Source organism: Bubalus bubalis, chromosome 6 (genome assembly GCF_019923935.1).
Source record: "Bubalus bubalis isolate 160015118507 breed Murrah chromosome 6, NDDB_SH_1, whole genome shotgun sequence".
NCBI lineage: Eukaryota > Metazoa > Chordata > Mammalia > Artiodactyla > Bovidae > Bubalus > Bubalus bubalis.
The window spans coordinates 89,372,965-89,398,286 of record NC_059162.1 but is presented as its reverse complement, the minus strand read 5'-3'; the positions used below and the strand labels follow the sequence as shown (position 1 = coordinate 89,398,286).

General features: G+C 46.2%; 1 protein-coding gene across 2 annotated transcripts in view; it reads right to left on the bottom strand.

The window, feature by feature from the left end:
• Positions 1-25,322, bottom strand: part of PLPP3 (phospholipid phosphatase 3) — an 89,624-nt gene that overhangs the window by 3,770 nt on the left and 60,532 nt on the right. The window contains exons 3-5 of one of the 2 annotated variants that reach the window (XM_006050675.4): positions 24,316-24,596; positions 23,856-23,913; positions 12,294-12,470 (exon numbers count right to left, since the gene is read on the bottom strand). In XM_006050675.4, the coding sequence (XP_006050737.1) occupies positions 12,294-12,470; positions 23,856-23,913; positions 24,316-24,596 (516 nt within the window). The remainder of the gene's footprint in view (positions 1-12,293; positions 12,471-23,855; positions 23,914-24,315; positions 24,597-25,322) is intronic. The other variant, XM_045166150.1, reaches the window with a different exon arrangement.

Here is a 25,322-nt window from a genome sequence, read left to right as displayed (position 1 = left end):
AAAGGTCTGTTCAGTCCTGCCAGGAGGCCCGAGGCTGCCCTGTCTGGGAACTCTTTACCAACAAGTGGGGAAGGGGGTTTTCAGATGCCTCAGTATAAGGAAATCTGAACAAACACAGTTAAATGTAGAGATCAATAAAACTTTTCAACTCTTCTCTGACAGGTGCAGAACCTATGTCCTCATCGCTACCTGGAAATTACCTTCTCCTTCCTCCTTCTCTCTGTCCCCAAGGAAGAGGTTTCAGCCCGTCCCTCCACTGCTGGCTCTCAACTCCACTTCCTCCAGCCCAGCAGCGAGCCCCACCAAATAAAGGCTCTTACTGATCTCATTTCTTACAGATCTTTCTCCCAGCCTGCATGCCATCTACTGAGGGCAAAGAGAGCAGAGGACACCCTCAAACAAACATCCCTCCCTTCAAGATCCTGACACCACCTCTATCTACTGGCTGATTTCCCGATTTAATTTCCTGAGCTCACACCCAATACATATTAAGAGTTTCCGTTTCCTAACTGCGAGATAAGAACGAAATGAAGGTTAAAGGCGAGAACATACTTGATAAGAATTCTGAACCTGTGTCTGGCACATAGTTCAAGAAAAGGTGTACCTTGTCTGGGAACCAAAGTCATGTCTGGGCCTAGAGTAAGCCATGTGCTCTCGTGTCTGCAAAACTTTGCTCATCAGCCTTTCTTCTGATGGGAGGCTTCTTAAGGATGGAGTCCAATCCCGATCATCCTGCATCACCTACACTTTGCATTGAACCTTGCACATATTAGGAGCTTATAAAATGTTGGGTGTCGAAATTCTACACTTCTCTCTACTGGAAGCAGGCACTCTGGCCTTGGATCTTCTCACCATGTAGAACTCTTACAGACCTCAGGGGGATCAAATCCTCCCACACCAATTGCACACAGCCCCACAGCAAGATGAAAAGTAGACTCTGGTCCAGCAGGATCCCCCCGCCCCCCCATAAGCTATATTTCACCTTCCACATGGCTTGAAGTTACAACAAACACTTTTTGGGGATCATGAAACATGATCCTGTTGAGACTCAAACAGGGCTCTGTCTTCTTCATGCTTGAACAGCAGAACACAAAAAGGACTAGAAAAACTGAAAACTTTTTGTCCTGGAGCAGTTCTATTTTCCATAGAAGATGATTTCCACCCAGAAAGAAAACCCAGAAGCCCAGGCTGTGAAGGGTCTGTACAAATTAGGTGACTACCCCAGGTGTGTGGGACAAACCCCCTCCAAGCCCATAGCCCACTGCACAGAACTTCTCTGCCACGGGAAAGTGTCAGCAGACAACAGTCTCAGCAAACACAAAATTGATGTGCAAAGCACTAGTAAGAGTTCTAAGATCTCTCGCCCTGAGCATATGCTTTCAATTCCTATTCTCTTCTCTACATTTCATAAATTACATTCTTGAAAAGCACAATCAGTAAACACTTATTGAACATCTGCTCTGTTCCAAGCCCTGAGATGATAAAGATAATTATACAGGAGACAGAATTCTTTGCCCTCTAAGAGCTCACAGGTCAATGAGGGAGAGATCCAGGTAAATAGAGCAATACAATAGCATGGTTTAGGATTATGATAGAGGGAAGCCAGGGTGTTAAAGCAGTACAGAGAACACAGCATCTAACCCAGGATGAAGGGGAGGGAAGAGGGCCTGAGAAAGCTTCCCCCAAAGGTGGTCTATTTGAGCTTAGCTTTGAAGGATAAGTAGGAGGGAGCCAGGTGGTGAATGCCAGGAATGTTGTTCTAGGCAAAGGGAGTAGCACATGAAAAGGGAGTGAGGGAGCCCAGCAAGTCCAGGAGCTGCAGGAAGCTCAGTGTGGGGAGGGCCGAGCGGTGAGGGGGGCTGGAGGAGGAGCCAGATCTTGAGAAGGAGTATGACACAGCCTGAGGAGCCACGGTCAAGGCTGAAGCAGGAAAGCAAAATGGTGGGGAGACCTGCATTAAGATCATGATTATCTAAGAAGAAGGCATCAGAAAGAGAGCTGGGCACCTGAAGGCAGGGATACTGGTCAGGACACTGTTGCAGAAGAGGAGACGATGAGTCCTGTGCAACCATCACGCAGTGAAGACAAAGAAGACAAGATGGGTTTTTGAAAGGCTGAGGCCAGAACTGCGGTTGAGAGAGGTGTGCGTATGTATGTGGGTGGATGTGTGTGCAGGGGGACCTATGTTTCTCTTTCTAGTCTTGTTTTCAGCTCTAGAAATCTTGCACTTGTTCCCATCAAAACTCTGTTTGGGTAACTATCCTGGGGGGTGGCGGGGAATTATAGTTCTGCTTTCCTCTGCCTTCTAATATTCTGGCTCCCTCTGACATTGGCTTAGAGATATGGTTCTGACCTCCTGAGTCAGAGAGGATCTGTAATCTGAGAGTATGGTGATCTGATTCAGGCAAGCACTCAGGAGAATGTAGTCCTTCCATCCAGAGCAAGGCTACACACAAACATGACAACTCCAGGCTGGAGGAATCCCACTGGAGGTGATGAGATGAGAAATGTACAGGAGTCTCCTTATATAAATGGTGACTCTTATTACTGGGCCAATGGTTCACCATGTCCCACTCCCCATCCTACATGTGCAGCACCGGCGACAGGCTTTGCTCTTGGGAGTAGGACAACTCTGTCTTCAAATCAAAGTTCTGCCACTTGCAGCAAAATACCTAAATGAGGGATACGATACCTCAGGCTTACTTAAGGAATACATGGTGTCACAAAAGGCGCAAGTGGGGCTTGATAGCAAACAGCCATGATCACCGGCTTGTGTGTTCAGTGCCTGCCCACATCCAGTCACCTCTCTTCCCCAGCCTCTTGGGTAGAAAGAAAAGAAGAGAAGGAAGTAGAAACAAGAAAAATTAGAGGGAAATAGAAATGATCGAGCATATGAATGAGTACATGAAAGCCTGTATCGATTCAAGTCAGACACGAAGACCATGTGAAATGGGAGTTTTCCATAGGACACATAGGATCTGCTCTCTAAGTCTAATACTTTCTGGGGCTTTTGGAGGGAATGAGTCAGCCAATCAAAAAGAAAGATGCTTCCAGTGTCGTGTTGCAGGCATTCACCAGCTCTGACATGCCACTCCCCAGAGCACACAGCCCAGCCCAGCTGAGGGGCTGCCTGCCTAGAGCTCACCAAGCTCCAGATGATCAGATGGGCTGCTAGGCCTGCTATTTAATGGCTTGTGTGTCTTAGACATCTTGTAATCTCTTTGAGAGCAACTCCCCTATCTGCACACTGGGGATCCATGAGCCCTTCCTTGAGCTGCTCTTACCTGCTCTCTTCGGTACCCATACTAAACTTTTAATGACCTTCCATCTTAGTATGAGGACTAGACTTTAGTGCAGATGCAGTGCTTAAATGTGATGTCATGATTTCCCTTTAGACAACAAGCTACTCAAGGGAATGAGCTGTGCTCAGAGCCCAGCATGCGTAACCCTCAGTAAATCTAGTCCACTCACTCCCCTCATGAAGCTAGAAACCATGGGCTGTACCTGTTGCATACCCCCCTATGCCTTGGTCTTGGGATATCCTTCGAGCATCCTGCTCTACCATAATAAACAACCTCACCGATTACAGAATAATTTTCCTTTGCCTTAGGTCTTGGCTCACCCTCACACCTGAAGTCCGCCTGCCAATGCAGGACATGAGAGTTTGAGCCCTGGGTCCGGAAGTTCCCCTGGAGGAGGAAATGGCAACCCATTCCAGTATTCTTGTTTGGAAAATCCCATGGACAGAGGAGGCTAACGGGCTATAGTCCATGGGGTCGCACAAGAGTCTGACATGACTGAGTGACTGAGCACACATGCAAAGAAAAGGCATCTTTGGCAGCCCTGTCTTTTGACTAAGTAGGAGTTACGTTATTACAATAATTATTTTCTGACCTTAACAAGGCCAGTGTCAGTGACTTTTTGGCCCTGGGGACTTACCAGTGTCCATACTGAGTAATTTCCTTGTGTATGTGAGTGGGAACTTGATGAGGTAGAAAGAGCATCACACAAGAAGTCAGGCTACAGGATCTAGTCCCCAAATTGCTACTGCTGTGTGACCCAGGCCAATGCACACTCTTGTCTGGGCTTGCACTTGTGCAAGACAAAGAGGTTTGTGATTTCAGATGATGGGTCTGCCCTTCATTTGTGTGCTACGGCTATTTAAAAATCTACCTTCCTATGGTTTCTGTAAGGCTTAAATGGAAGGATTCATGGAAAAACACTTCATACCTATGAAAGGGTCTTCAAATCCTCAGTCATCGTCTTTCATGACCATCATCAATACTGAGAGTCATGAAGGAAATTAGTCCCATGAAAAGGAGGGTTTGGAGCAGCAGAGGAAAGTCATGGGCAGTTCTGAAGGAAACAGGCATCTGAACCCTGTAGAGAGCCTCACAGGAGGGCACTTCTCAGTTAATACAGAGGAGGGTAGCTGGTAAGGAGGACCCAGAGAGCTGACGCTTGTTCACTAGGATGCTAGATCCAGCATCAGCCAGAGTTCAGGAACATGGTACCCAAGAATTATAGAGACTGGAGGAAGCAGGAGACCACTTCCAGAAATCCCACCTTTTGAAGTGGAAAGCGTAAAGGAGGCTACTATAACTGACTTCTCCCAAGCATCCCACATGTTCCATCGTTCTGAAATTTTTAGGGTCACAGGTCAGGCCATATACACATCCATCCCCATGTCTTTGTGTTATTGCTCCCACATGAAATGCCCTTCCTTATCTTTCATATCTCAGAGAAAATACCCATACATTGCTCAATATTCTCCTACTCTAGGAATTCTTTCCAGACTTCCATCACCTTCAAGATAAAGGAGCGCTCCCCTTCTCGTGGCCCCACTGTCCCCAGGACAGGAGCCCATCCTAATGGCTCTGCCCATCTACTGCATTTGGGTGTTTTATGTCCTTCCCACTAGAGTGGCATTTTTCAAACTGCACAGCCCAAGTCATTAATAAGTCATGACATCAACTTATTAGGTGGTCACTACCAGCATTTTAAAGGTTAAATTTAAAACAGTAGACTGTATCACCTATAGTAAGTGTCTTATTTTGCAAAATATTTTAGTTATGTGTCAGTGCCTCTATTAGGCTTCCCAGGTGGCTCAGTGATAAAGAATCTGCCTGCCAATGCAGGAGACGAGACATGGGTTCAATCCCTGGGTCAGGAAGATCCCTTGAAGGAGGGAATGGCTACCCACTCCTGTATTCTTGTCCGGAAAATTCCATGGACAGAGGAGCCTGGTGGGCTACAGTCCATGGGGTCGCAAACAGTCGGACACACAGCTGAACACGCATGCACAGTTGCCTCTCATGGGTTATGATGTGCGGTGTTATTTCTTATTATGGACTGTGGTTGGGAAACCACTGAACCATAAGCTCTTTAAGAACCAATTCTTTTCAGCTTGTGAATATTTAAAACGAAGCATCATACTTAACACAGAATATACAGTCAATCAATGTGCTGCACATGCCAGCATGACACATCTTTAATTCATTGATTCCTCAATCCAAAGATGAGGTTGTGTGTTAAGACGTATCATCCCCACCTGGTGGGATGGGAAGAGGCAGCTGAGAGGAAGTAACTTGGCCAATATATCTAACTAAGTGGTGAGAATACAACTCCCCCCTTCTGAGTCAGCCTTGCATCCATCCCATTCATCTCAGCAGGGGAATAAGAAAGCAGATTTTATCTTATGGAAAAACCTGAATGAACATGTTAGCCAACCCAATACAATGACTCTGCAAATTGTCGTTATCTCCTGAGGGGCAGAGTTTACCTCTGCCTCTGCTTTCTTCTCTCTCTCACACCTATATTCCTGTCACCCCTGCCCATCTGAGAATGGGGGCCCAGAGTGGCAAAGTCATCCCGGAGCTTCTGGACAAACAGCAAGGCTTTTGCAGGGTCAGAGAGATTCAGGAGGTTATTTCATCCATTCCCTGTGCCTGGGCAGCAGTGGAACAAATCCAGTGGAAACAGATGGAAATCTCCCGGTACAGAAGGCGATCATCCCACAAATTCATGGCATAGATTGCATATGGTTGGGGTTTCCTAGTTTAATCTTTTAAGATAAGATCAGGAGAGCCGGGATCTGGTTCCTACTCTGCCACCATGTGTCCTCAGGTGTGTCTCACTCTCTCCGCACCCCAGTTTCCTCTGGGGGGGCTGTCATCGCTGAACTCTTCTTCCATTCACATCCTCGTTTGTCTCCTCCCTCAAGGTCACCTCTCTGGGGCAGAGACAAAGAACACCCTTGCCCTTCCCTACATCCTGGAGGAAGACAGCAGCACACAAAAGAGCTACGGCTGGCTGAGCCACACCCCCCACAAGAGGAAAACCAGGAAAGACTCTGCCTCGTGTTTATGAAATTCACGAGCAGCTGCTTCCTCTGCTGCACCACAGCAATGGCGGCCTGGCCCTGCCCTGACCCCTCCCAGGGCCCCGTAATTTGCCATCTGTTGGAGGGTCAGGGAGGAGGTGGCCAGATAGGCAAGTTGTCACCAGACAGGAAATGAACCCACTGTCTGTCACTTCATCCGGGTCCCTGGGTTACTCCGAGGGTGGGAATGCTGAGCCTAGCTGTAGAGTTCAAATTTTGGGACGGGTGACTGTGTGTATGTGTGTGTGTTTGGGGAGGGGGGGGGGAGCGGTGAGCATGTGCCTATGTTTGCCTTGGCCTGTCTGTGTATCCGTGGTTCTGAGAGCTGGTGACAGAAAGAGGATGGATGACTGTGTACAACTGGGTCTGACCATGTGCCTCTGTGCCATGCACCCGCATCCACACGTGTGAAGGTGTACATCAGTGCACCTGCCCTTCGGACCCCATGTGTCTGTGTCTCCGTGTTGAGTCCACGATGCCGTGTAGGTTTTTTTGTCTGTGATGGGCACCATTGCCTCCCTCCTCTGGAAAGAGTTCAACTCCCAAGCAGTGGGGGAGGGAACCGAACGCTCTCCTGTTTGGCATGTGATTTTTGCCTAGACACGTCTTTTTGCTGTGACAGGACTTACTCTCAAGACCCAGGTCAAAGTGCTTGGCTGTCATAGCCTATTGCCCAAGGCTCCACAGTAGCTGGAGTGATGTGTTGTAACCCTTGGGGACTTAAAGATATGCCGTGGCCCCCAATAGAGGCCACCTACATGGACATTGCAGAGAGACGGTTTTGTCTGAGAAGGCAGGTCTCTCTCTGCATGTCTGCTCAGTCGTGTCCAACTCTGTGACCCCATGGACTGCAGCCCCTCAAGCTCCTTTGTCCACGAAATTTTCTAGGCACGAATACTGGAGTGGGTTGCCATGGACATTTTCCAGGGGATCTTCCCGACCCAGGGATAGAACTCACATCTCCTGTGTCTCCTGTATTGGCAGGTGGATTCTTTACCACTGAGCCACCTGGGAAGCCCCAAGAAGGCAAATCCAGCTCAGTTACTACAAAGCCCAAAGTTGGCTGAGCCTCGGAATCTCTGTGGGAGAAGGTCACGGAGCTAAAGGGCTTCCAAGATCAATTCACAGATGAGGAAACTAGGCTCAAGGAAGAAGTATCTTGCCGAAAGTCACAAGCTAACATCACTCATTCTTTAACCAATGCGTATCAAGCACCTACTGTGTGTCAGCCACAGCACTAGGCACTGAGAATGAACAACCAAGGGTTAAGCCATGGATTCTGCCATCAAGGTACCCATAAAGCTACTTGGGGAGACAGACATTTGAACAATCATGACAGAACCAGGCTGAATGTCATAGTGGAAAACATTCAAGGGGCCATGGCACCATTAGAAGAAAGTTAAGCAACTGTCTTCAGAAAAGGCAGAAGAGAAGATGTGGCAAACTAAATAATGCCACCCCCAATGATGCCCAGGTCCCTAATCCCCAGGACCTGAGAATACATATGTTACATGGCAAAATGGATTTTGCAGATGTGACTAAATTAAGGATATCAAGATGGGAAGATGATGCTATATTATCCAGGTGGGCCCAATGTAATCACAGTGGCCCTCAAAAGAGGAAGGCAGGAGAGTCAGAAACACAGAAGATGTGCTGATGGGATCAGAGGCCAGAGAGTCTGAAAGAGAGATGAAGATGCTACGCTGCTGGTTATGAAGATGGAGGAAGTGACCACAAGCCAAAGAATTCAAGCAGCCTCTGGAAGCTGGAAATGTCAAGCAATCATTGGTATTTGAGACTCTCCCCAGATCTTCCAGAAGGAATGCAGCTCTGCAACATGTCAATTTTAGCCCAGTGAGATGCATTCTGGAATTCAGAACTCAAGAACTCTGAGAAAATTAATCTGTGTTGTTCTAAGCTACTAAGTTTGTGACAATTTGTTAGAGCAGCGACATGGGAAAGTAACACAGGTTTCATCAATGATGGAGTGAAACTGAAACTGTGCTCCATCAAAAGGGGACAGCTGTCTAAGACAGGACCTCAGGGTTCCAAAAAATCTGTTTCAAGTGCTGTGCCTGGAGGTGAGGGGGTGTGAGAGGAGTGGGAAATGAGGTCTTACAAGAGGCTGGGATCTTCAGAGCTGGCCCTGCTGAACTGCCTGGAGTCGACCCTCTACCTTCTACCCTTTCTCTGTGTTACTTCATCCTTCCTAGTCTGTTTCCTCATCTCTTTAGTGAGGACAGTGAAGGGTGTAGGGTTTTCCGGGCACTGGAGATGATCAGTGTAAAGTGCTTGACACAGTAGCTGTACATGAGCTTTCCATGCTTGTTAGCAAATGCGATGCCCTTGTCGCTGGGGGTGCACTGAAGCTTGGCTCAGGAGATTATTGGCGAGGGTGGGAAATGGCTTATACATTCCTTGGCCCCCTGTGAAGTGGCCTTGTACCTTACTGGGCTGCCTCTTCTTGGTCCTCCTAACCAGTCTCAGGTGATGCCCCTGTGTCAAGATCCATTCAAATCAGCCACATTCATGGGTGAGAAGAGAATATGGCTTTGGGATGTGCCTGGGCAGCCTTGTTTCCTGGGACCAAGTTCTGCTATGAGACACAGCAGGGCAGAGACCACAGGCTCCTGCCTAGGCTACAAGCTACCTGGTACAACTCCAAGAAAGTCCCTGATAAGTGGTGCTGCAAAACCTGTAAGGCAGACGCCTTTCATCCACCTTCCTGTCCCCTTTTCTTAGTTTCCCAGACCCATCTCCAGCTCATCCTGTGTCCTGAGTTTTGTTTCTGTCTTCCTCATACTTCTTATGATGGAAAATGACACACTGCCTTCCTTTCCCCCAGTTGTGCATCCTCAAGCTCCTAAGCTGACCCCACACCTTGCTCTGGCCTCTTTGAGTAGCTTACGTGAAATGGCTCACTCGGTGCTGGAATCCTGAGCCAGTTAGGACCACGGGCTCCTGAGGACTAAGCTGGGAGTCAGGCGCTGGGAGAAAAATGATAAATATTGAGTCCCTACCCTGGTGTGTTCAGAGCTAAGTGGGACAGGGAAAAATGCTTACCACCCTTTTCTAAGCCATCTTTACACTGTAAAACAGGCTAACAAACTGAAAGCAGCAACTAGAGCAGCCTAAAGGCTTGGGAAGGCCCCTGACACCCTTAAATTCTGCTCTTGAAGTAGCTGCATACACTGGCTACTTTGGCTCAGGTGACCATGCCTCTTTGCCAATCCCAGAGGGCACAGCTTTGAGCATCCCCAGGAGCTCTCATCTTGGATAACCTGAGTCATATCTCTGAGTCTCAGTTACCTCATCTGTAAAATGGCTTCATATGCCTTAAAAGAAACCGATGAGTAAAGAATCTATAACAGAGCCAACACAGAGTAGGTGCTTGACAAACGCTCGGACCAAATTCCTATCCAGTGCTCCAGCCTGCCAGAGCCAAACAGGATAAAAGTCAGACCCCTCGTTTCCCTTCTCGAAAATAAACCCTGGTCCTCCCATACACTTTGTTCCATTGTACGTAGTACAACGCACTCTATAAAAGGCAGGAAGGCTATCAAGGACCCCCACCCCGATCTTTCAATTTTTTTAATTGGGGGTGCAGGAGATTTTAATTAGGGCAGTGGCGCCGAAAAGGAAACACCACAGCAGGCCCCCGTGGGCTGACCTCCTGCCTCGAGTGAAGCTCAGACAGCACGGTCAGCAGAGGGTTACCCTGTCATGCAAACACCCATCCCCCGCTGTCACTTCACATTAAAGGGCCAGGCTGCAGAGAACAAGCTGCCCAGTGAAAGCTGCTCTCATTAACGGTGTGCTCCCCCAATTTCTCTTGCATCTGGCCTTGACTAGGGAAAAAAAAAAAAATACTTAAGAAAGTAAAGAATAAAGCCCGCAAAACAGCCAGTCCCTAGGCTAGGGTTCCCAGGCCAAGGCTGGCTGGCAGCTCAGATGCTACTTTCTCTGTGGTGCCCACTCTGATTGCCCCAACTCCATGCCCTTCTTCTCACCTTGTATGCCAGCTAAAATGTCCTGGCCAGTCCCCATGATGGCCCCTCGTCCTACTATAGTTCCTATGCCTGGCCTGGCTATGAGCAACTGAACTGGGATTGCCTTGAAAGCAAGGACTGTGCCTTATCCAACCCCTGCCTTCAACAGAATGTTCTCAAGAAAAAGTGGATCAGCTCACAGATCCTTGCTTTGTTTATTACACACCCATTCACTTAGTCTGAGCTAGCATCCCTGAAAGGTGTTGGTGACATAAGGAGAATAACACATATATTGACTAGGATCCCTGTCCAGGAGGAAAGGTCTAAAGGGAGACACATGTTCACAGTTTCAACACAGAGTGATGAATATAGGAGACAAAGTGGTTAGTGCAGGGAGACACCAGGCTTCAGCCAGGCTGAGTACCCAGAAAAGGACCAGGGGCTAGTCTAGATCTCTCTACCTCATGGTTCTTACTGGGAATGAACAAGGGCTAAAACTAACAATACGACCTGCACATGTAGTACTTGAACACCCAGCCAGTACTCTCTGTTCTAGAACTCCTGCTGGACCAGGGTAAGTACCCCTTAGCACAGAACAGGAAAGCATGGTGTCAGAGGAGGTGCTCAGTCATGTTGGCTGAATAAGCCCCTCAAAGGTTCCAGCACAAAATTTAATGTTGTACAGATTTTTTTTTAAGTTTCTCTTTTTGACTTTTAAAAACAACTTGTTGCAGGCAAGAAAAGCAGAAATACCTGAAGACACAGAGGCTCAGAGGTAGAATGCCTCACTTCAGCCTCACCAGGAGTCAGGGAGGAGGTATGTGAAGGGGTAACTCTGCCATTTGGGGAAAATCAGAATGTGATCCATTCAAGACCATTCTCCAGGAAGCTCTGTGGTTTGATGTACAAAGCCCTCAGGTTAGGAGAGAGCTGAGCCTTCGCCAAGCTCTCTCTTACCCAGCCAACACCGAGACAAGGGTCTGACTAAGTCCAGTAAAGGTCATGGTGGTGGTGGTGGTTTAGTCGCTAAGTCATGTCCAACTCTTGAGACCCCATGGACTGTAGCCTGCCAGGCTCCTCTGTCCATGGGATTCTCCAGGCAAGAATACTGGAGTGGGTTGCCATTTCCTTCTCCAGGGGATCTTCCCAAACCAGTAATCAAACCCAGGTTTCCTGCTTGCAGGCAGACTCTTTACTGACTGAGCTCCAAGGGAAGCCCAAGGTCACAGTAAGAAGGGTAAAAGTTTTCAAGAAACTGGGAAGTGCCTCTGAATAGTAAGTGATCACCAAAGCAGCATGTGAGCAACAGATGAGTCAGAGACTTAGACTTTTGACATATGATTTGGGAGAAGTTTCTTCCCCTCCTGAACCCTAAATGCCCTCATGAATAGAGTAAGTGAGTAGGATACTATCTAAGATATCTTGCAATTGCAACTATGAGCCTAACCCTTCTGGAGAAGAGGATTTATAGAGTCTGGTGGATTAAAACTTCCATGGGGACTTCCCTGGAAGTCCACAGGTTAAGACTCCATGTTTCCAATGTAGGGGGCATAAGATCCCCCTTATGCTGGGGAGATAAGATCCCACATGCCTTGCGGTGAAAAAATCCTATGCCTGTGGCAATAGTTACACAACTCTGTAAATATACCAAGAAGCATTGAATTATGCAAGTAAAGCAAGTGAATTGTATGGGAGGTAAGTTATAACTCAATAAAAATTTAAAAATAAAATAAAACTTCCAGGTTGGAAAGAAGCAGGAATTATCCTCAGTTCATTGAAGAGGTCCTGGGCAGAGTGGCTCCCTGGACACCAGGCAGAGAAGAGGATTGAGAGTGCCCTGGCTCTGGTCACCGAACCAAAAACATTTAATGAGCAAGTTGTTCAGGACCCTGCTCATGTGCTGAGGACCAGAGGCTACTTACTATGCAGCAGGCCACCAGGGCTCCTTGAGCAAATCCCGCCAGGACATCGCTGGGATGGTGCTTGTGGTCAGACACTCGGGACAGTCCTGTGTAAAAGGCCATCATGATCAGGGTGAACTGCAGAAGGGGCCGGAGCAGGCGGGCCCCTCGCCAAGTGAAGCGGGCCTGCAGGTACAGCTGGAGGGAGGAGACAGAAAGAACAGACACTGAGTGACTGGCCGCTCACCTGCATTCTAATCCCAGGTCAATTCCCATGCATGGAATCATCTGCAAGAAAGAGCATAATCCCAGGTCAATTCCCATGCATGGAATCATCTGCAAGAAAGAGCATTCAAATTGGACTTGACCTCAAGGCCATTTTTTTTTTTAACTTAAGCATTAGTTCCTCTACTAAAAACTAGGAAAAATGGAGCTTTTCTAGGGAGCTAAGCTAGAGAGAATTGAAGAAAAAAATCCAAGAGAATGGCCTTAGCATGCTGCCTGACATTCCATAAATGGGAATTTCCTTTTCTTATTTTTTGATTGAAGCCAATTAAAGAACACTAAATAGGGTTCATAGCAGTTTCTTTTTTATATTCAGTGACAGTTCATTCAATGCATTTGTGTATTTTCCTAGAGATTATGGCTACACAATTCCTTCACTTCCCACCTCTCAGAAGCATCATGGAAACTCATGCATGCTGATCAGGGGAGGTTATTATGACAATCACAAGGCAATGCTTCCGATTCAAATGAAAGCAACTCTAACAAAGAACAAATTTCTAAGTCACCACCTGGAACTATGGATTTTGCATCACAACACGAGGAAACACATAAACCAACCAAACAATGCATGAGATCTTTCAAACAGAGGTTGACAGGGACTGGACTGGGTGGAGTAGAAGAGTAACCTGAAGGAAAATGGAAGAAAAAAAGCCACTCTGGCCGAGGCAAAGAAGTTGCAATGACGTCAACTGGGTATTGTCCCTTGAAGTTATCTTGCTGCAGTTTCCGTTCTAACCTCTGGGCACAACCTACTTCTCAGGTTCCTGTGGGAACTTGGGAAATGAAGGGGAAGAGGCAAGAGGACCAAGCGGAACTTCCGACACAAATCAAAGCAAGGCACTGGGAGACCAGAGAAAGGGGAGGAGCCCGGGGGCGGGGGGGGGGGGGGGGGAGGGGGGGGGGGTAGGCCGGCGGCCTAAAGATAGACCTGGGGCAGCGGCAAGGGAGTGAGTCTGCCCTTCCTGAGACAAATGGACACCTTCCTCTGGGTGGTCAGGAAAGACAAGCCAGCAGCAAACCTGAGAGACAGAAGAGTGGAAGATTCCAGAATCATTCTTGCCCATGTAGAAAGAATGCCTAACACTGACTCCTCAACTACTTGGAAGACAATTTCAAAAAACCCAGACCTGGACAACAGCAGCCAACTTTATAATCATTATGAAATTACATAAATATATTTTGGGGAAATCTAAGAACAACAGATAAAAAATTTAAAAAGACAGTGTACTGATGTTGTTGGCTGCTAAGCAAGTGATAAAACCCAGTCATTTTTCAAATATTAAAAATACCCCATTAAAAAAAATACCCCATTAAATATCAAAAAGAAGTAAAGCAATTATATGCCAATTTAAAAAAAATTTTTAAATCTAAAAGAAGAGGTAAAATCATCATCATAGCCCAGATGATGATATAAGTAGAAGTTAGCTCACCAAGAACTGCATAGAGCCAGGATGAAACAAAGGACATGGAGGACAATTTGAATAGACAGAATTTTTATTTTTAAGAACACTCATTTATAAGAACCCTCAACTTATAAACTCAAAAGATAATATGTAAATTTAATCATATTCCTAGGAACATCCTAAAAAGGTTTAGAGAAAAAACTTAAAAAAATTATTATAAAATTAAACTAAAAGGTCAAATAAATAAATATACACACATACACACACACAAATACATCAATACATAAGCCAGGCACTCTGCTAAGTGCTAAGCACACAGAAATGAGAAGTTATCATTCCTCCCCTATGAGAGGCAATATATGAAATATATTAAATATAGATGAATATATGAAAACAGGTTTAAGTGCACTTACGGATTTTATAGAAACTATGAAAGAAGCTGGGGTACCAGGGTCAGTTACTAAAGGGTAGGCATACTTGATTTGAATCCTAAAGATACATAAGTTAAAAAGCAGAGACATTACTTTGCCAACAAAAGTCCATCTAGTCAAGGCTATGGTTTTTCCTGTGGTCATGTATGAATGTGAGAGTTGGACTGTGTAGAAAGCTGAGCACCGAAGAATTTATGCTTTTGAACTGTGGTGTTGGAGAAGACTCTTGAGAGTCCCTTGGACTGCAAGGAGATCCAACTAGTCCATTCTAAAGGAGATCAGCCCTGGGTGTTCTTTGGAAGGAATGATGCTAAAACTGAAAACTCCAGTACTTTGGCCACCACCTCATGCGAAAAGTTGACTCACTGGAAAAGACCCTGATGCTGGGAGGGATTGGGGGCAGGAGGAAAAGGGGACAACAGAGGATGAGATGCTTGGATGGCATCACTGACTCGATGGATGTGAGTTTGAGTGAACTCGGAGTTGGTGATGGACAGGGAGGCCTGGCATGCTGTAATTCATGGGGTCACAAAGATTTAGAAATGACTGAGTGACTGAACTGAACTAAACTGAAGGGGATGTATTGAGAAGTGTGTATCCTAGGCAGCTCAGTGGCTTAGAAGCCAATAGTCAGAGCTGCAAAGAACTTCTGGAAGTTCAGTAATAACAGAAAAGTGTATATACGACCAGTGGGGGTGTGGAGGTGTCAGGGTGTGAGACACAGGGCTACAGAGGCAAGCAGGGGCAATTCATGATGGGGGTTGCATGTCAAAGGAATGTGGCCTCTATTTAGGTCAGTCTTTCTTTCCCAAACCATACTGCATGGAACATTCCAAAGGTCTTTTTTTAAAAAAGGTTGAAAACCAATACAATATTGTAAAGTAATTAGCCTCCAATTAAAATAAATGAATTTATATTTTTAAAAAAAAAAGAAAAAAAAGGTTGATAAATACTAAATCCTTATTTTTATCACTTATAAGACTTATTATTTTTATAGAGTATCTATCTATTGAATCCCAACCAGGAAATATTACTGTTAGCCATGGTGAAAAAATCAAATTATTTTTAAGTAAGAGACTCAGTACCCCCCCCCAAAATAATGTGCAGGTCAAAGGCCACTCCCTCATTTCTAGTGAAATAACCCAACAAACAGCAGATTCTGCAATCATGAGTCAAAGGAATCTCTTCCTTTTGAGAGTGAGAATGGGAATGATGTTGGTAGCCCCAACTCAGTCTGGTCTTTAAGACAACGGCAAGTTCAGGGAAGAAGGACTAGTCCATATGCAGTGTGACCACCATGGACCAGCCTTCCTCCAGCCAGTCTTGGCAAGGAACAGGGATGAACGGGGAAGGGGGTAGCTGAAACGGCACAGGTTTTCATCAGATAAACCTCACTGAGCCTCACTTTTCTCCCATGTAAAATAAATGTAACAACTGCCTTATAGGCTGTAGCAGAGATTGGTGATAAATGCCTGGCACCAGGTACTGCTCAAAGAAACAGATGATTTTACTCTGTAACCACTTTTCTTTTCCTTAATTTGGACCAGATAACCTCAAGATTTTCTCATTTCTCTCAACTTAAAAATCTATAGGTCCTCAGAAAATGATTGTTCAAAATCCTCCAAGTCTCCCTGCCCCCCTCCATGTAGCCTTTATGTCACCGGCCCTGGAGATGGAGGTGGAGCAGAGGAAGGGCAGGTTTCCCAGCTGGACAAGGCACACATCTCCCCATCCACCGACTCAGATACTGAAGGCTAGAGCTTAATACAAGAAAAGAATAAATATGTGAGAGGAGCTTAAGGAGGGAGAAAGAGACGTGTCGCCAGAATAGCTTCAGGAAGGGAGTGCTTAGGAAGGAGGAGGGGGCCACCATGGGGCTAGAGTCCCTTTGGGAGGCAGTCCCAGGTGGGGCAGTTGGTAAAGAATCTGCCTGTCAATGCAGGAGACATTGGTTCGATCCCTGGGTCGGGAAGATCCCCTTGGGAAGGAAATAGCAGCCCATTCCAGTATTATTGCCTGGAAAATTCCATGAACAGAGGAACCTGGTGGGCTACAGTCCCTGGGATTGCAAAGAGTCAGACATGACTGAGCATACACACACACACACACACAGACATGGAATTAGTGGGCAGATGGAAGCTTGTTCCCCTACACCCACTGGTAACTTGTACCTTTATTGAGAAATGTCTCGAGATCTCAGGATCAAGCCTGGTGTCCGCAGCTGGGGCACAGCAGTAATTAAATGAATTCTGGGGTGAGATTACCCTGATTACTGGAGAAGGAAACAGCAACTCACTCCAGAAATGCCAAGGACAAAGGAGCCTGGCCGACTACAGTTCATGGGGTCACAAGAGAGTCAGACATGACTTAGCATCACAGGCCCCTATTTCAGTCCCTTACTAACTTCTCTAAGCCTCAGTCTCCTCTGTGAAACAGGAAGGACAGGATCTTCCTCTCAGGGTTGCCAGCATCAAATGAGACATCACAGGACCCTGCCTGGCATAAGACAGGGACTGAAGGCATTCTTTAGAAATCAACACCACCCATTCGCCTTGATAGATGAGACTGACTCAAATGACTGTAGTTGATTTCACCAAAATAAGTGAATCACTAAAGAAAAAGATTGTGCAATGACCTTTAGCCCAGTGACTACTTAAGAAATGAGAAGTCAGCTGAGGGCAGCAGGCTTTGAGGTTGATCAAAGAATCTGATAACACCCTCTATCCCACCCCAATCTAAGCGCTGAATGGATTGGATTTTGCCAGTTCAGAGCCCAGTTCATATGAGCCACTCATTCCAGGATCAGAGGCTCAGGCCTCCTCAGAATCCATGAGTACATTCTGGAGCGCCCTGCTCCTTGGGAAATCTGACCTGGGAATGCTATGTGGGTCAGGAGGCTCCATACTCCATAGGGGCAGGTAGCCCTTATCCAGGAGACAGAGTCAAACATACCAGCCACAAGGATGTAATCCCCTGTTATGGGCCAAAGAGCGTGGAGCCTTTCCAAGAATCAAAACTCCTGCAGGGGCTTCAGCAAAGTCCCAGGTTCCCTGAAAAGGGTGATTTAGAAAGAGGTGAGCAGAACTGGACAAAACCAGAAAGCCTAAATCAGCTTGACCTCTCCTGCGGGTCAGCAACCCCAAGGTCCTGAGTTCTCTGTCTTTATTTCCCCAACGGTGTTAAGGCCTCTGGGCTCAGAGAACCCACTTCCTGGGCATCAGTGTGATGCCACAGAAAGTGCCTAACTTGCAAACGGAACAACCGGATTTGAATCTTTTGCTACATACCAGCTGTCTGACCTGGACAAAGCACTCCGCTTCTCTGAATTTCTGCTTTCCCATATGTAACATAAGGAGATTTTTTTTTTTTATTTAAAAAAATGTTGTAAGCATCAATTCTGTCTAAAACTCTGTGAAAGACACAGACACGAATAAAACAAATTCCTTCACACACACAAAAAAGAATATAATCTTTCCATCTTTTTCTGGGGCTAAGATTGTTCTTCCAATTGCTAAAATAAAACTGCTGATTGTAGATATGGAAAATACAGTAGAAAAGTATATATCTGCCCCCGACCCCAATGTACAGGAAAAGTCCCCAGCACACAGAACTCACTCCAGAAATGGAGCTCTCTTCTTTCTGGTCCGAGCTTCCAAACTGTGGTCCTGTGGAATTCCAACAAAACCTCCTTAGAAAAGTCTGGCAGAGTTCAGGCTGGCTCGGGGCTGAAGCAGCAAGTCAGACCTGGGTGAGTCTCACTGCTTCTTGCTAAGTCATTTGTGTTTCATTACATGATTTGCATACGGGTGAAACAGGTCTGTACTGTCCTCTGGCTTCATTTCCATTGCTCTTGGGAGCTCTCTGCTAGGCGTGAGAAGGAGGCTTTTGTCCTTCCTCTGTCCCTGCCCACTCTCTTCCTGGAAGTCTGTCTAGATCGCTGACATCCACAGGGAGAAACTTTCTCCCTTCTCCCATCTCCTCCATAGCTCATACTTGACTGTGGTTCACAGAGCTGGTGAGTCTACATGGTACAGAACTGGGAAGTTATTCAACTACATTCAGGACAAAGAGGAGTTTTTAGTTGACTTTTCTCCTCCTTGAGAAGGAAAGAGGTCTTGCTTTCTGTCACTATCAGGGGAAGAAAAAGAAACTATCAGTTTGCTCAGCATTTAGACACTGAGCAAGGGGCCTTAAATTACATTCCCTACAATTGTTACAACCATCCTGGTAGGCAGACACCATTGTGCCCATTTTACAGTTGAAGAGATCAAGGCCAAAAGAGGCCATGCCACCTGCTCAAGGTAACAGTGGATAATGACTGACACTGAGTAAGAGCAGCCTCTTTTAGGTCCATGCTCTAACCACAGAACCACCTGGCTTTCCTTAGGGAATGAGTGCTCTGCAAGCCAAGTATTGGTCTTCTGTATTGGATTTCTGTCTCTGGAGAAGCAATCTGAGGGGACTACACAGGTGTCATGGACTAAAGGACAACCTGAATGGGACATTTAGAACTTCAGGCTCCTCTAGCTCACCTGTCACACCTTTTAAGTGTGCATGTCTGAAAACACAGATGTATAGCTTTCGTAAGAGCTAGAGTAGAGGAGTCTCTGACCTGATCTTAAGTTCAGCAGAGCCTGTGAATTGACTCAGCGTGCCTCAGAGCCCTCTCCTCTGACCTCCAAACCCTCAGTCCACCCCAATCAGAGAACTCAGCCAGCTGCTTTGCAACTATTTACTTTTCAAGCTTTCCTCACAAAATGTGAGCTCTCTTGGTGTCCCCAGGTGTTGGCACAGAACATGTACTCAGAAAATGCTGGATGGATGGATGAAGCAGAGAGGAAGAAGAGGAAAAACATCTGGTCCTGTGGTTTCTTTATTCCCCCGTGGAAACAACAATCTTGTTCCTGGCAGGGGTTTCACCAGACACTCCCAGGATCTGTGGGCATGTCTCGTGGACATACCAGACCCCACTGCTCTGGGATTCTAAACATGTTGAACAAAACCTCAATGACTAAGAACCACAGGATGGAGAACATGGCTGTCAGAGCATTGCCACTTCCCTGTTTCCTTGGTACCCAACAAACCCTCTGACACCAATTCTCATGGGTACCACAGTGAAGAGCCCACAGGTAAATACTTCAGAGGTAGCAAAGTCCTTCCCTACATCACATGGGCCCTTCATGATCTATAAGTCAGTGATGAGCAGGTGAACAAAATTTTGATTGGAATGGAAAGCAGCATGGCCTGGAAGTGTCAGAAGATTCAGGAGTCATCCATCCATCCATTCATCTAACATTCACTGCATACTTAACTGTCAGACACTACTTGGGTCCATTCATTCATTCATTCATCAAGCATTCGTTGCATTCTTAATTGTCAGATAGTGTTTGGGGAAGTGAGAGATTGCAATAAATCAAAAGACAAAATCCTCTACTTCACAAAGCTTGTAATACATCTAGTGGAGATACACAAAGGCTGTTTCAGATGGTGAGAAACGGGGGGAAAAAATAAGGCTGCAAAGGAAGCTAGGGAGCATAAGATGGGGCAGCCAGAAAAGGCTTCTCTAACAGTGTCCCGAGGAAGTGGAGGGGCAAGGTGCAGGTTCCTGGGAGAGGAACTCAGCAGTCCAGGAAAGGCCTCATTTGAACTTGCTGTTGCCTGATCTGAGCAACAGAAGGAGGAGTCAGGGCTGATGCTCACAGGGTCTTCTCAGCTCTCAGTGTACCTTCCATGGTCAGCCATCAAAGCCATGCTCAACTGAACATGTGCAGACCCCATACCACTGTCCTCATGTCCTTCTAACCTCCCACCATCAAGAGACTACCCTACAGGATACCCTCTTTGGCTTCTACCCTCCTCTGCAGTTTAGTAAGTTTCCATAATAACCTATAGACCCCTGTCCCTCCTGCACCATGGACCAGCCTATCGTCATTGTCCATCTACTCCTCTAGACTGAACTCCCTGAAGTCCATGACCATACCCTGCCCGTCACTACGTTCCCACCTCTAGCATGAGGCTTGCATGTGCGTATGCTAAGTTGCTTCAGTCATGTCCAATTCTTTGTGACTCCATGAACTGTAGCCCCACCAGGCTTCTCTGTCCATTGGATTCTCTAGGCAAGAATACTGGAGTGGGTTGCCATTTCCTCCTCTAGGGAAACTTTCTGACCCAGGGATCAAACCTGCATCTCTTATGTCTCCTGAATTGGCAACCTGGTTCTTTACCACTAGCTCCACCTGGGAAGCAATTCCTCACTAAACTGGTGCTGAATGATGAATGTAGAAAGCATAGGTGAGTTCCTTGATGGCAGGGCCCAGGGCTGATTAATCTAGTAGCCCCAGAAGGCAGCAGCGTGCCTGGTACAACAGAGGTAACTCCAGATATGCTATGTGAATTGGTGCCCCCTTCCTTCCCCCAACCGTGTTGGCATTTTATCCAGACAGCCAGGTCATCCTCAGTCCCTGACCATGAAGGTTCAGGGCCAATCCAGATGTGGTCCTCTGGAGTTTAGACCAGGGCTCAAGGGTAGGGAGCACCGTTTAGGTTTATATATGCTGTGGGATTTCTCTGATTTGTATCTGCATTAATCTCTGGCAAGCCTTAACCTCATCCTTAAGCTTTTGTACCCAGAGATAATTTGGTGTTTGGAGCTATGGTTTTTCCAAGCTATCCATTTTCCAAATCAAAACCTAATACGGAGCACCCTCCAAAGCCATGGGAAGCTCTAGATGGCAGCCTGGCAAAGGGATGGCTGGTGTTCTGGTCCGTCGCTCTCTGAACTCCATGGAAATCAGGACAAAATTGTCTCTGCCTGCTTCCCATCTTCCCTTTCAACACCTAATCCAAACTTCTTTTAAAAACAACCACGAGGGACTGAGAAATCAATTAGACAGTAGACACCATCTAATTCCACTCTGACATTTGGTAGCTGGTGAAAGCAGAGCCTAGAGAAGAAAAGTGGCACCAACTTCCAAAAACAGACACGATTGTCTCCACTTGACAGAAGAGTACACTGAGATTCAAAACCTAAGAAACCAACTCACAGTTCCACGGCTAGTAATTAGCATGTCCAGAATCTCCCAGGTCTGTCTGACTCTAAAGGCAAACACTGGCAATGCCATACTCAGCCAGTCCAAATGGGAATGTTCCCAAGGCTCCAAGGAAGCTGGAGCCCAGGTTGCCTGAACAAAATCCCACAGGGCTCTAGGGGCTGCCAGAATCTCATGTGTCCAACTCAGGCACTTCCTGAAGCTCAACATAAAAGCTGCGGGAGGAGCTTCTCTGATGGACTGCAGTATCTTCTACTTCCCCAGACAGGCAGCAAAGTGTTCTTCAAACTTCCTTTGAAGGCTTTGCAAATTGGACTTTCAAAGGGTTGAGATTTCTGTGTAACATCACATAAAAAGGAGCCATGGTGAAGGACACTGTCCTCCCTACTTCTCAGCTCTTACTTTCAGAGGTTATTTTAAGACAAGATAATCTTAGAGCTAAAAAGAGAGCCCTGAGTTTGCACATTGTATATGTGGGTGCCTGTGAATTGTGAATGTGTGTGTGCAGGTGCTCCAAAGAATGTGTCAAAATATGCTGCAGAGATGAAGGATTAAAGAGGTTCTTTTCTTTCTTCCTCTCTCTCTCTTTCTAGCCACTATAGTTTTTTCCTCCCTTGAAGATGTAAATAAACACTGAGTCACAATCCACACCTTACCCAACACCCCCGTAGAGCGCTTTTGCTATAATCATAGCTGCCAGGAGGTGATGCGCAGTGGGGGTAAGGCAGCATCTCACCCATTAGAGCAGATCTGAGAAAAGCAGGTTGCCTTCAAGTGACACTGGGATTAGGGTTTGAGCTTGTATCTTAAGTTTATCCTGCAGAGGTTTGTTTGATTTTTTTTATCACACAGCACCATGAAAAGAACATACAACAAGGCTCGGGTCATGAAGACCAGCCTTCAAATAGCCTTCCTGCCTCTTAAATTCAGATTTGTTTATTTCTGTGTCTGAAACTGAACACAAAACGCATCTCGCTGGGTTACTGAGAGAATCTCAGAGTCATAGCATGAGCACGACACAGTGCCTGGCACACAGAAGGTACCAGAAACCTGTCAGCACTTGTACTTTACAAAAGAGTGAAATTACATTTTGTAAAATTGCTTCCAGACCTGGGTAAAATACAAATGCAGCAGGAAATGAAATATCAGTTAAACTGTCCTTCCTCAGAGCAAAGCAGAAACAAAAACAACAGAAAAATAAAGTATGGTGGGAAGTACTATCCATGAATTTTAAAAATCCATGTTTAATGCTTTTAGAGGTTGGGGCCCACCTTGTAGCTCTGTATCCTAGGTAACGGGAAGCCTGGAGGCCTCCAGACTTGGAAAGGACTGGGGGAAAAAAACAAAACAAAAAAACCTCTCTGTTGTTTCTTCCAACTCTTAATTATGTTTTTTTAAATACGAAAGCAAAATGCTCTTTTTCTAAACAACTTTATGCTCCTCTGAGCTATGTCTGACCTCTCAGGGCCTTCTCACTCTGAACTCCATCAAAGCAGCCAAAAGCAGGAAGTGCCTTGGCATAGGAACCTCATTTCAAGGGGAAAGGCAGGGGGACCATATTTAACTGACAAACAGAAACAGACCAGCAGCTGTCTGTCTACGTGGCAGCCGGAGGGGGGTGGGGTGCTTCACCTGCATCAACCGTCCCAGCATCTCCAGGAAGCATGGCCATGGCAAGGCCAACATGGGGCCTCAGACGGGTCCACCACTAGTTGAAGGCCCTCCAACACACTGTGATCCTCTCTGGGCCTTGGTCTCTAGATCTGAGCACTGGGGCTGAGGATTTCCTACTTCACTCTGTTATTATGAGGTCACCTGTGCTCATGGATGCAGAAGGAGTCTGCAAAACTCAAAATCACTCTGCAGACAGATAATGACATTTAAAGCCTAAATCAGAAGACGATGGAGGAGGACACGGCATGGAGAACATTATGAGGAATTTGATCAGAAGGCATGGACTTGAGCGATAGTTCTGGTGTCTAAGTGATTTTGGCACTTTGCTTGAATTGTCTGAACCCTACTTAGTGATCCTTTCCCACAGTAGAGATAATATTACTTATAACAAAGTTCCTGTAAGGCTCAACTGAGTTAATGGATTTTCAGAAAATGGTGCTTGTTACCACAAAATGTTATACAAGTGTCTTTATCACTTAATCATTCCAAAATGGGTGCTCAATCCTTATCAAGCAGCCATGGTAAATATTATTTTTATTTGAAAAACGGGAAAAATCTGGAAAGTGAAATGACTTCTGCTGACGCAGTGGCAGGGCTCAGAATAGAAACTAATTCTTCTAGCCAACCTCTTTTTCAAAGATTCCTCAGGGAAGTCTGCCCCTAACCATTACAAGGGCTGTATGTACAGATGAGATTTAAGCTGGGGTTGGACTTCATTGGAATCAGAGACAAAGTACTTACCACCAAATACAGCATAGTGTACATGGAGAAGGAGGCATGGCCAGAGAAGAAGGACTTCCTGTAAGAGCAAGAGATGGCTGTGTAAGGGCCATATTCATATCCCCACTACATGCCGGTCTGTCTGTCTTCCCTCCCGGGACTGTGACCCTAAGAGTAGCATTTGCTCATTGCTGCATCCGTGGTAGTGCTTTGGACACCTTGCCCGGGACGTAGCAAGCACCCATGAATGAACAAATAAATGAAAGAAAAAACAGATGAATGAATGGACTTACCAAAGCTCCACTGTAATTGTTTTTACCATCTGTCAGCTATTTGACTATGAGTTCCTTAGGAATGGGGACTTTGCCTTATTCGTCCATCTGAATCAGGGCCCCAGCACTGAGCTTGGTACTAAGTAAGTACTCACTGATCTGCCTGCAGCAAAGGCGTGCACCCAGTGCCACGGGAGGTGGAGTCTCACCTGGCTTCCTGGACTTTGCTGTCTTCGCCTCTGCATTTGTAGTTTTGAATATAGCCCATGGAGCAGTTGATTTGACTGAAATCAGGGTTGCAGACATTCAAGAAGTGAGGACGCAGGCGCCCTATGGAGACCTTGGCAATGTCTGTGAAGGACTGGCTGATGGCGCAGCCGAAGAGGAAGCAGCCCACCTGCTTGTAGAGGGCTGCCACGTAGGGATTCTGAATTGTCGAGCGGGACTTCTCCTTCAGGTAATAGATGCGGTAGAATTCCCCTGTGATGATCTGAAAGACAACGGAGAGGGAAGTGAGGCGGCATCAGGACCCATCAACAAAAGTGAGGCGGTGAGGATATTCAGTGACATAAGAAGATATTCAGTACATAGCTATAGGTTACAATCTAGAAAAATCCCAATTTTCTATTCAAGAAGTATGTAAGACACCAATGTGCATGGGAGAAAAGATTGAAATACTAACACAGTCATTTTTTCCTTATATAAAAAGTCGTACATGGCCATATTGGACCTTTGTAGGAAGAAATATATGTAATCAAATACGGTCATATGTAAATATATAAAATATATATTAATATCTATATTAAGATATAGATATCCGTGTGTGTGTGTGTGTGTGTGTGTGTGTATCAGGTTGGCCAAACAGTTAGTTAGGGTTTTTCCACTATGGAAAAACCAGAATGAACTTTTTGGCCAACCCAACACACACACACACACACACACACACACACACATATTACCAAAGAGAGAGACAAATAAGGACTTAGCTATTGAGGAACCAAAATCATGATTAAGGGTGGCCAAGGTGGCGCTAGTGGTAAAGAACCTGACTGCCAATGCAGGAGACATAAGAGGCGTGGGTCAGACCCCTGGGTCGGGAAGATCCCCTGAAGAAGGAAATGGCAGCCCACTCCAGTATCCTTGCATGGAGAATCCCATGGACAGAGGAGCCAGGGCTATACTCCATAGGGTTGCACAGAGTCGCACACAACTGAAG